This window comes from Rhinatrema bivittatum, chromosome 1 (assembly GCF_901001135.1).
Source record: "Rhinatrema bivittatum chromosome 1, aRhiBiv1.1, whole genome shotgun sequence".
Classification (NCBI taxonomy): Eukaryota; Metazoa; Chordata; class Amphibia; order Gymnophiona; family Rhinatrematidae; genus Rhinatrema; species Rhinatrema bivittatum.
The window spans coordinates 469775975-469788038 of NC_042615.1; the positions used below are offsets into that span (position 1 = coordinate 469775975).

General features: G+C 46.8%; 1 protein-coding gene across 3 annotated transcripts in view; it reads right to left on the bottom strand.

The window, feature by feature from the left end:
- The window catches only part of LOC115093962 (RNA exonuclease 1 homolog), a 298859-nt gene that overhangs the window by 167843 nt on the left and 118952 nt on the right, over positions 1–12064 (bottom strand). For all 3 annotated transcript variants that reach the window (XM_029606496.1, XM_029606504.1, XM_029606512.1), the window contains exon 10: positions 10721–10834. In XM_029606496.1, the coding sequence (XP_029462356.1) occupies positions 10721–10834 (114 nt within the window). The remainder of the gene's footprint in view (positions 1–10720; positions 10835–12064) is intronic.

Consider the following 12064-nt stretch of genomic DNA (forward strand, 5'->3'; position numbering starts at 1 on the left):
TTGTTACTTTTCCTTTTACATATTTTCTGGATGCCAATCCCTCACTGGCTTTTGTTTGTATTTCTTCTTTGGTGGTGGGCGACATGGATGCTTTTATATAAATTTATGTGCTGCTTTTCTCTTTTTAGTATTGTATTTCTGATCAGGAGCTCTTTTTTATTCTTCAAGTTTATCTTAATGCAGTAGTGTGGATATATTAAAAATGTCAAAAATATCATACAAGCTTTATTTATAGGGAATTGCTACTTGGTTCTAAACTTCTGAAATTATTGCACCATAGTGTGCTATACAATATCTTTAAAGAAACACTAGATCAGATTATGTGAGAATAATGGTAAAAATTCAATTAAATCTCCAAATTAAAAAAACCAACCCCCCAACACTACCTACCACAAAGATTCCCTTTTATTTATAGTCAGCTTCCTGCTTTAGAGAAGCAAAAAGGTGGGGTTTTTTTTTTTAAATCACTTTTCACCGTTGCAAGAATAGTGGGACAATGAGAGAGAAATAGAAGGATGAATTAGCCATGCTGTCATGAGATCTGTCAATCAGGTCCGGGAGGCGGAGCTTTACCAAGTAGAGATTTAGATTTTAGCTCTCTGCGGCTGCGTGTGTATTCCCGTGCAGGAAAGTAACAGATTCTCCTCAGTCTGTGATTAAGCTGTATTGTAGTCGAAAAGACTGACTGCCAGGGAGAGGGTGGGTCAGCATGGCTAATTCATCCTGCTATCTACGGAAACACCGTTTACGGTAAGCAAACTTGCTTTTTCCTGTCGATAGCAGGGCTGAATTAGCCATGCTGTCATGGGAGTCCCAAGCTCCTGATCATGTTGTTTATGCTATGTATGTTTGTACATGATCATGAACAGTGTGGAAGTCACTGTGTTCAAGAGGATAGAGAGTGGAAGATTCCATGCCCTTATCTTCGCATCAGCGGCTGCTTGTTGATCAAGGCAGTAGTGCGATGTGAAGGTATGAAGACCATGTAGCTGCCTTACAAATGTCTATGGGTTGTACATGTTTAAGGTGAGCCAAGGAGGCCACCACTGCTCTAACTTGATGTAGAAGTAGAAGGGGCTCACTTCCCATGTGTTCCTCATCTTCACCGCCTTTTGATGTGAGCAACATGATCGCCTATGGTGATGGCGTGACGATGATCCTGTGTGGATTCCACATCCCAACTGTGATCGTCATATACGTTTTGATTTCGCCTCTATAGAATTGGAATCTGAAGAGGTGGAATTAGGTATATCTGGAGACTGATCTCTTTGTTTTAAACCATGTGGTATTGAATGAGATGAGCAAGTGGACTGTGGTAGTCCACTATGCGTCAGTTCTTTTACTGCCATGCGCGATGTCATTTTGGGCGCAGAACTTCTATGCGCTGACGGTGATTTGGGCGCAGAAGGTACTTTGGGTGCATAAGTCATAGGCGCCGAAGTTTCAGGCACCATTGTTTCCCACGCCAGTCTCTGAGGCTTTCGGTCCAATCGGATCCGATGGCCTATGTCGACTCGGCAAGTCCTTACCTCCAAGCCTGGAGGATTGAGGATCCCACGATGACGCTCGTTTTTGAGATGGAGCCGTGGTTGTCGAGGGGCTAGGCGAAGAATGAGCCTCTGATAGCTCCGAAAAACTGAAAAGTTCCCGTGTCCTATATGCCCGTTGTTTTTGGGCTCTTGGGGACACTCTGGAACAAAATTCACAATTTTTTTAAATTGTGCTCTGGCCCCAGGCATCGGTAACATCGGTCGTGGCCATCCATGACTGACATTACCTTGCCACAGGTACAGGGTTTAAACCCAGACTCTGACATTGTAAGAAAAAATAAACGCTGAGGAGAAATCAGCCCTGCGTGTGATCCCGTTCGCGGAAAAAAAACAGACTGAGGAGAATCTTACTTTCTTGCACGGGAACACACGCACAGCCACAGAGAGCTAAAATTTAAATCTCTGCTTGGTAAAGCTCCGCCTCCCGGACCTGATTGACAGATCCCATGACAGCATGGCTAATTCAACCCTATCGACGGGAAAGTGATGGTGTTTAAAAAAAACAAAAAAAAAAAAAACACCACTGTGCAGCACACATGCATTAAAAAAAAAAATAAAAAATCAAGGAGAGCTTTCCAAGATGGCGACCTGAACAGTTGTGGCGTCAAGAGCTCCGGCTTTTCACAAAATTTCCTGCTTAAATTTCTCTTTGTACGATGCCGCACACAAAGCGGAAAGCACGGGTGAGGTGAGGAGAGAATACCTCCACCCCTATGGATCCATCGCAACCCAGAATCGGTAGCTTCTTTGCCGCTATCCCCCCTTTATTACCGGGTGAGGAGGTCGCTGGGGAGAGCTTTCTTGAGCGTGAAAATATCTCCCCGACCGAAACATCTCTAAGTCCCCGGTCTCCAGTAAGACCTGAGCCGCCAGGATACAGCGTGGAGATCAGTAGTGTGAGCGCGGAGGGCCTAGCGAGTGGAAGCCGCAGCGAGGCCGAAATACCGACGCAAGTGAAAGAAGGACTTACCATGCAGGAATTGAAAGACAAGGTGAGCCCTGAAGGGAAGGAGGGTGAGCTGGGGCAAACCCTTGTAGTAAGGGCGAGATCCGTTGTTCCTGACAGTGGAGCCGGCTCAGCACCGGGAGGGGGCACAGGAACGAACCCAGAAGGCATGCAGGTGAAAACGCTACTCCCTGAAACTGAGATATCGTTGAACTATCTGGAAAGCTCTCCAATCCATAAAGAAAGCTATATTGGGTTTAACTAAAGAAATAATGGAAGTTAAACAACAAGGCAAGGATAATGCAACTGAAATAAAAGTACAAGATGAAAAACTAGAGACTTTGGAAAAAAGAGTTTCGGGCATTGAGAAAGTTAATACAGAAATGATTTTGAATCAATCAGAAATAAATAGGCTAGAAAAAGTAGAAAATGCCTTAAGATCACACAACTTAAGATTCATAAACTTTCCAGTCTTTAAGAACATTTCTCCGGTTGATTTATTTAAGTTGTATGTGACACAGGTATTGAAGATACCGGAAGAACTTAAGCCTATGATTTCAAAAGCATATTATCTATATTCTTCAGAACAAAACCCAGAAAATGTAGAAGATCAAAATATTCCAGATATGACATCACTACTGAATTCCTCGCAGGATTTGACTGTTTCATTTCGTAGACCTTTATTGGTCACGTTTACTTTTCTTATGGGCAAAAATAATGTCTTTAAACATTACTTTAGAAGCAATCAGACTTTGTTTTTTGGATTCAAGGTGTATTGTTTTCAAGACATAGTAAAACAAACCCAATTAAGAAGAAAGGCATTTCTCGCTTTAAGAGGTGAAGCGTTACAGAAGGGAGCAACTTTTAAATTGCAATTCCCTTGCAAATGTTGTTTGATTTATCAGGGGCAGCGATATGTATTTCTCGACCCTGTACAACTGCGTGCCTTTATAGAAGCAAGACCTGAGCCCCCATGATCCTGATGCTTTGGTGTGTATAAGTTTGGTGGAGGGATAAGTCCAGGCCGCCATATAAATGTTCAAAAATTTTCTAATTGTTTTGTTCGCTTATTTTTTCTTTAAGCTCTCCCAGCCTTTTCTTTTATTATTCTACAATACTAAGAATGTAATGGAGTACAGATATTGTTTATTCTTATGATATAAATGAAGTATTGTATTGTAGTATATTTCATTAACAAGTGGTTGCTTGTAAGTTTGAAAAATCGCATAAATAAAGAATATATAAAAAAAAAAAAAATCACCACATACAGAACCCATTCTTATCTACTAAGATGAGAAGAAATTCATGTGGTGATTTTTAAATGTATATTTAAACCCAAGCAAAAATGAGGGACCTACAATCAAATTGGAGAAAAACTGGCATTAGTACACACAAGATGTGCCAAGGTTGTATGCATATGACTGTCCACAAAAGCAGCATTAATGAGAACCTTTGCTGACTTATAGCTGGGTTAGCTAAGTTCACCAAGTGAATATTTTATATTTGCTGATTTTTTTACCCAGGTGAAATAGATTTTGTGTTTGGTAACACTTCACCACACCCCCTGCTCTGCCTACCCTATATTATGTCTACATGAAAATTGGTTCTTACCTGCCAATTTTCGTTCCTGTAATACCACAGATCAGTCCAGAAAAGTGGGTTGTGTATCCCTACCAGCAGGTGGAGTCAGAACAATTAGAACTTTGGGCACTGTTACATAATGAGAGTGCCACCTGCAGTCCCTCAGTATTGACCTGTACCCAAGCCCACACTAACAGAACTAAATAGCGGCCGAGGTTGAAACCCAAACAAAAAAACGACAACCTGGGCCTCAGACTCAAACTGCTCCATCGAGTAAGTCTGTCAACACGGAGCTCCATAATTTAAAAAAACCAGGAAATTGTAAGGCAATGCAGTCTTTCGGTATCTGAAGAAAGGGGTGGGCCTCTGGACTGATCTGTGGTATTACAGGAACGAAAATTAGCAGATAAGAACCAATTTTCATTTCCTGAACATATCCAGATCAGTCCAGAAAAGTGGGATGTACCCAAGCCACTCTACACTGGGCAGGAACCCAAAAGACCCGCACGCAATACACTCTCAGAGGACGATTCATCATCAACTTTAACGTCCAAGCGATAATGTTTAGTGAAAGTGTGTAAAGAAGACAACACTGCCGCCCTACAAATCTCCTGAGGCGACAGGAGTTGACACTCCACCCAAGAGGTCGCTTGTGCCCTGGTTGAGAGTGCTCTGAAACCCAACGGCACTTCATGCCCTCAGGAAATGTAGGCAGAGCCGATGGCTTCCTTAATCCGAGAGATTGTCGCCTTAGACGCCTTGTCACCCTGTTTGTGCCCCCCAAACAGGAGAAACAAGTGATCCAAAGGTCAGAAATTATTAGTAACCTCCAGGTAGTGCAGCAAAATACACCTGACAACCAATAGATGAAGGTCCCTGCCCTGAGAGGAATCCTGAGCCCAGTATGGAAAACCAGGAAGATCCACCGCCTGATTGACATGGAAGGCCGAAACCACTTTGGGAAGGAATGAGGGAACCGTGCACAGGGAAATTCTAGAGTCATAAATCCGAAGAAAGGGATCGCGGCACGACAATGCCTGCAATTCCAAAATCCAGCGGGCCGAACAAATAGCCAAGCCCACTGTTTTTAAATTCAGATCCTTCAACGAAGCCCTGCACCGAGGCTAAAAGGGGGCTTCACACCGAGGCTAAAAGGGGGCTTCGCACAGCGCCCGGAGAATTAGATTCAAACTCCAATTGGGACATAAAGGCCGGACAGGCGGACGCAGATGTTTAACCCCTTTAAGAAAGCGAGCAATATCCGGATGGATAGCTAGAGACACACCATTCAACCGACCCCGCAAGGTGCCCAACGCTGCCACCTGAACCCGAAGGGAATTAAACGCTAACCCCCTAGCGAGTCCTTGCTGCAAAAGTTCAAGCACCCGGATGACATCCACCATCAACGGATTGCAGGAGCGCTGGAGACACCATGCCTCAAACAGTTTCCAAACGCAAAAATAAGCCATAGACATGGCTGGACGGCAAGCCTGTAGGAGCGTGGAAATAACCTGCTCGGAATAACCCTTCAAGCGTAAACGTCGCCTCTCAAAAGCCAGGCCGCGAGAGAGAAGTGATCCCCCCCCGATCCGAAAATATGGGCCCCTGACTGAGAAGATGCGGTAGATGAGAGAGTTGCAACGGAACCTCTAGGGCCAGGCGAATCAGATCCGCAAACCACGGGCGATGCGGCCACTCCGGCGCCACCAGAAGCACCCTGCCGGGATGGAGTTCGATGCGATGAAGAAGTCGACCGATGAGGGGCCATGGAGGAAAGGCATACAGAAGAATTCCCATGGGCCAGGAACACACCAGCGCGTTGAGAGCCACCGAGCCCTGATCTTGCAGACGGCTGAAAAATCTGTCCGTCTTCGCGTTCGCCCTGGTTGCCATCAGATCCAACTGCGGCACACCCCACCGGCACAAATGAGGTTCCACCAGTCGCGAGACAGTTCCCATTCCCAGGGATCAAGCTGTTGTGTGCTGAGAAAAAGCGGCCTGTACGTTCTCCACTCCTGCGACGTGAAGCTGCAGTTCCCTGGAGATGGCACTCCGCCCAGGCAAACAGGAGGCACGCCTCGAGCGCAACTACGAGACTTCTTGTGCCCCCTTGGCGGTTGATGTAATCTACCGTCGCATTGTCGGAGAAAACGCGAACCATGCTGTTCAGTATCCAGAGGAGAAATGCTTGTAAGGCCAGCAGTACGGCTCTCGTCTCGAGCCGATTGATGGACCAGGACCCCTCCAGAGACCAGAGCCCTTGGGCAGTTCTGTCTGCACACACTGCTCCCCAGCCAGACAGACTGAGATTATTATCCAATCCGGAGGATCCAAGTCCACTCCCTGTTCCAGATTGTCACACGACAGCCACCACGGCAGACAGAGTCTGGACTTGGGAAGTAGCGGCATTGGGAGATGGAACTGTTCCGACACCAGACTCCAGCACGACAAGAGCGCATGTTGTAACGGTCGCAAGTGAGCGAACGCAAAGGGCACCAAATCCAAGGTGGAAGCCATGGAGCCCAGGACTTGCAGATGATGCCACACTGTGGGCTGTTCGCTCCGCAGGAGAGCGTGAATCGGTTCTTGCAACTTCCGCAGACGATCCTCCGCCAGAAACACCTTACCTTGTAATGTATCGAATCGTGCTCCCAAGTCAGTCAGTTTCTGGGTGGATTCCAAATGACGTTTCTGCACATTGATGACCCACCTGAGTGACTGTAAGGTGACCATCACCGTGTGTATGGACCGTACACAATCCTCCTGAGACTTGGCGTGAATCAACCAGTCGTCCAGGTAAGGATGGACCAGAATACCTTCCTTGCGAAGGAAAGCCGCTACCACCATAACCTTGGTGAAAGTCCAAGGAGCTGTGGCGAGGCCAAACGGAAGGACTTGAAACTGGAAGTGCTGACCCAAAACCTTGAAGCGCAGGAACCGCTGATGACGCATCCAGATCGGAATATGAAGATACACCTCTGTGAGATCGAGGGATGCTAGAAACTCTCCCTTTCGAGCCACCATCACAGTCCGTAGGGTTTCCATACGAAAATGAGGGACCCTGAGACAACAGTTGAGTTTCTGCAGATTGAGGATGGGATGAAAAGCGCCCTCCTTTTTTAGGACCAAGAAGTAAATTGAGTACCGTCCCCGTCCCTGCTGCGCTTCTGGCACCGGGACAATGGCTCAGAGGTCAAGCAGCTGCTGCAGGGTATCCTGTACCGCCTTGTGTTTGGCGCGAGAGAGCACACGGGACTCCACGAACACTTCCCGGACTGGATGCGCAAACTCCAGGGCGTAACCGTCCCTGATCACCTCCAACACTCAGCGATCCAAGGTTATTCTTGCCCATTCCGCGTAAAAGCCGGAAAGTCTGCCTCCGACAGCTTCTACGACGGAATGGGTGCTCGTGGCTTCATTGGGTGGGTTTACTGCTACCTGCCCCGAGGTGTCCAGAGTCCTTTCCTGAGCGGCGGCCACCGTAAAAGGACTGTTGGCGACCCGGTGTCGATTTAGGACCCGCCAGAGCGGAATATCTGCCAGATCGAAAACGGCGAGAGTCCCGAAAACGAGCCCGAGGGGGAGAAAAAAAAACAACTTTCTTGGTCGCTCTATCCTCTGGCAACCTATGGCCCTTGGACTCCCCGAGGAGCTTGACCAACTGATCCAACTCCTCCCCAAAGAGAAGCTTGCCCTAGAAGGGAAGGTTACAAAGTTTGGATTTTGAGGAGAGATCTGCTGCCCAATTCTGTTAACCAGAGAAGGCAACGAGCTGCCACCATGGACCGAGCCGAGGTCCGAACGAGGTCGTATAGCGCATCTGCTCCATACGCAATTCCGGCTTCCAAATGGGCCAGCTGCAATGCTCCACCGTCAGCGTCCGACACATTAGTACTCGCCTCTTGGACCCAGTACAGGCACGCGTGTTGCATAAGACTAGTGCAGACTGCTGCTCGAAGGCTCAAAATGGCCACTTCAAAAACCCACTTCAACTGGATCTCCAGCTTTCGGTCCTGCATGTCCTTTAAGGCGGCAGATCCCGCCATGGGTATAGTGGTCTTCTTCGTGACTGTCGAGACGGCCGCGTCCACTTTCGGAATCTTCAGCAGGTCCAGCACCTCTGACGACAGCGAGTAGAGCTTTCCCACCGCCCTACCCATCTTTAAGCCCGCATCCGGATATCCCACTCGCGGGTCACCAGCTTTTGGACTTATAGGCAGTGGAAAAGCTGTTGATGGTCCCCGAACACCATCCAGAACCGGATTAACCCCTTCATTAATTGGAATCCTCTTGAGTAACCTTAAGACCGAGGACATCCAGTACCTGGGGAATAAGCGAAGCTAATCTCGCTTAAACAGGTGGACAAACAGTAGGATCATCACCCTCCACCGGAGGGAGGTCATCCCCATTCAAGATCATCCGTATCCATGTCCACCGGATCAGGATTCTGGTCCGGATCCGCACTCGGTAGCTGTACAGATCCGACCCCCAGACTCAGAACCTGTGCCGCCCCTGCCCCAAAACCTGGGTCATGGGGATCCCTGTGACCATCGGGCACTGCTGGGTGGCTGCAGGACGTCCCTGCTTCAGAGGGGGCTCAGTGGGATCCCCAGTGCGCCCGGGTCTCTTTAAGGAAGTCTGTCTCCGTGCCAAAAAGGCCTGATGCATCAACAAGATAAACTGGGGAAAAATCTCCCGCGTCTACCTCCCCATCTGGGGGGTACTGTGGGGCCAATTCCCCAGTCCCCAACATCGGATCTACTGCCATGGGGACCGAGGCGGGTGGGGGGGGAATCCTCTACTTGCTCAGAGTGTCGCGGCGCCATGCCGGGCAGCGTAGCCACGCGGTCAGAGCAGCTGAGGGAAATAAAAAATAGGCCCAAGACCTGCAGCCGCGTGAGCGCTGCTGGCAGCACAGGTTAAAAAAAACCCCAAAAAAAACACAAGGCCCCCGCGAGGGTGCTGAAAACGTGGCCTGGACACTGCCTACTTTCACTATCAACCCGGAGCCCTGGGAGAGGAAGGAAACGAAACTGCAACGGCTCAACGCTGTCCCCACAGCCTGCTGCACAGCAGGCTCCCCCGGTGCATACTCCTTACCTCAGACTGAAGAGACTTTTTTTTTTTTTTTTAAACTAACTTTAAACAACTAAACTACTGAAGCCTGCACTAACAGGGGTCAAGGGAGCAGCTTCGGGGGTAGGAAGACCAGGAGCCCCCGGCCTGTACATCCTGGGATGGAGCGGGCGAAACAGTCAGGGGTGTCTAACCCCCCCCGGACGCCCGGCTTCTACTGAGGGATGGCCCACTAAGGTGCCTAACACCTCAGGAAGCAAATGAGAAGGAAAAATAAATTTCCTAACTACCCTGAAAAAAACTAAGACTACAGGAGATGCACCCTACCACCTGCTGGAGTCAGAGAAATACTGAGGGACTGCAGGTGGCACTCTCGTTATGTAGCAGTGCCCAAAGTTCTACCGGTAATTGTTCTGACTCCACCTGCTGGTAGGGATACACAACCCACTTTTCTGGACAGATCTGGGTATGTTCAGGAATGTAGAATTTATATAGCATTACTGGCAGAATACCTATGAAATTGAAATTTGGTTATTTCTTCTGCAAATATACCTATAACAGAAGAGTTTGTTCAAAAAAGTTCTTGCAAAGTCAGTCTCTTTATATGACAAAAACTCCTCTAACAGGGATGGGAGTAATTTTTAACACAAAATACAGGTCTTGTTCCCCAGTGTAATTCCTGCACAACTGCTATACTGGTGAAATCCTACCATCGCAAATTTGACTTGCAGCATATGTCTGTTACAAAGTGAGACTATGGTATTTAACACTGTGCAGATTCTAAGTGTATTATTGATATTTTTTTTTTTGTCCAGAAGTTTCCTCTTGCTTTGATGTTACAACTTAATTATAACCAGGGCTGGGATCCAGCCAAGGAGCCTTCTTTTGCAACTGCCCAGATATTTTTCCCCTATTTTATATCCCTTCCCAAATCACCTAGCCCATTCACTGTAGGGACAGTCCTTGGCCAGGAACTATGCACCAGGGCATAGTCCAGAAACCTACAATCATGGGCTTTAAATCCAGCTGCTAGATGTTGCTGTTGCATAATTACTAGGACTCCCTCCACACCAGGGCTTGTAAACCCTGCCTCAGCAGCATCCTTAGCCCAGCGAAAGCCAGTCTGTATAATGAAAGCCAGTCTGTATAATGAAAGCCAGTCTGTATAATGAAAAAGGCCTAAAAAAAGTAAAAATAGAATAATTGAATATATAAAAACTGAATGAGAAATTTGGTATATAGACACTGTGACCGTAAATGAGAAGTCCGGACGGCTCCCTTTAAACATTCAGGAGCACGTCGTCAGGCTTGCCGATACGGTCAATTTACTAAAAATCTTTCAGAAATCTTTCAATTTTTTGGGGGGGATATTTGAGCACATAAAATTTGTTTTGTTTTTCCTTTTTTGGTGAGTTTAGTATATTGGATGGAAAAACAGTAGCTCTTTTTCTAATTTTGTTTTAATTTAATGAAAGACCTAACCAGATATCAAAGCCAGGTTCTCCACATGATAGTACACTGACCATTAACTGGCAGATTAATCATGTCTAACAGAATGTATACTCACCCCTGTGTTTGAGCACCCTACCAGAATGGTAGTTACATTCTTCTTTACGAACATGCTTGCCTTTAGAAGTTACAGAATAGATTTCACCGCAGCGACAACAAATTTTTTTAAGAGCTAAAACAAAAAAACAGTGAAATGATTAACCTGGGAGATCAAGAGGGAGGGGGCATGAAACAGCTAGAGTATAAAACGTCAAACTACTGCAAATCCTACTTTCATTTCAAAATGAACAGATATTCAAATTTGAAAGCAGTCCCACATCACTTAACCTTATACTACATTACAAAAAACAGCAAGAATACCTTACAGTAATGATAAGTTTGCTTACCGTAAACGATGTTTCTATAGATAGCAGGATGAATTAGCCATGCTGTCATGGGATCTGTCAATCAGGTCCGGGAGGCGGAGCTTGTCAAAGCAGAGATTAGAGTTTTGCTCTCTGCGGCTGTGCGGGTGTTCCCGCGCAGGAAAGTAACGGAATCTCCTCAGTCTGTGATTAAGCTGTAGTGTAGTCGAAAACTAGGTGATTGCCAGGGAGGAGGGTGGGACAGCATGGCTAATTCATCCTGCTACCTACGGAAACACTGTTTACGGTAAGCAAACTTGCTTTTTCCCCATCGATAGCAGGGCTGAATTAGCCATGCTGTCATGGGAGTCCCAAGCTCCCGATCACGTTGTTTATGAGATATATATATTTGTACGTGATCTTTGACAGTGTGGCGGTCACCGTGGATATGAGGATAGAGATTGCAGGATTGCTTGCCCTATCTTCGCATCAGTGGCTGCCTGTTGATCAAGGCAGTAGTGATGTGAAGTTATGGAGCGATGACCATGTAGCTGCCTTACAAATGTCTATGGGTTTCACATTCTTTAGGTGTGCCAATGAGGCTGCTACTGCTCTGACTTGGTGAGCTTTAGACTCTGAATGTAGTTGCAGTTTGTTTGTCGTAACAGAATTTCATGCACTGCGCTATCCAGCTGGAGATGGTGCGTTTAGCCACTGGTAATCCAGGTGCCTTTGGGTCAAAGGAGACAAAGTTGAGAAACACGGTAGTCAGAGTTTGTTCGCTGTTTGTAGTATGCTAAGGCTCTTTTGCAATCTAGTGTATGCAGTAGTTTTTCCCTATCATTTGCGTGAGGTTTAGGGAAAAAGGTGGGTAATTCCATGGTCTGATTGAGATGGAATTGAGAAACCACTTTTGGTAGGAAGGATGGGTGAGTTCGGAGAACTACCTTTTGGTGATGAAATTGCAAATATGGAGAATAATGGACCAAGGCCTGTAATTCACTAACTCTTCACGCCAATGTTACTGCAATCAGGAATACAACTTTCCATGTGAGGTA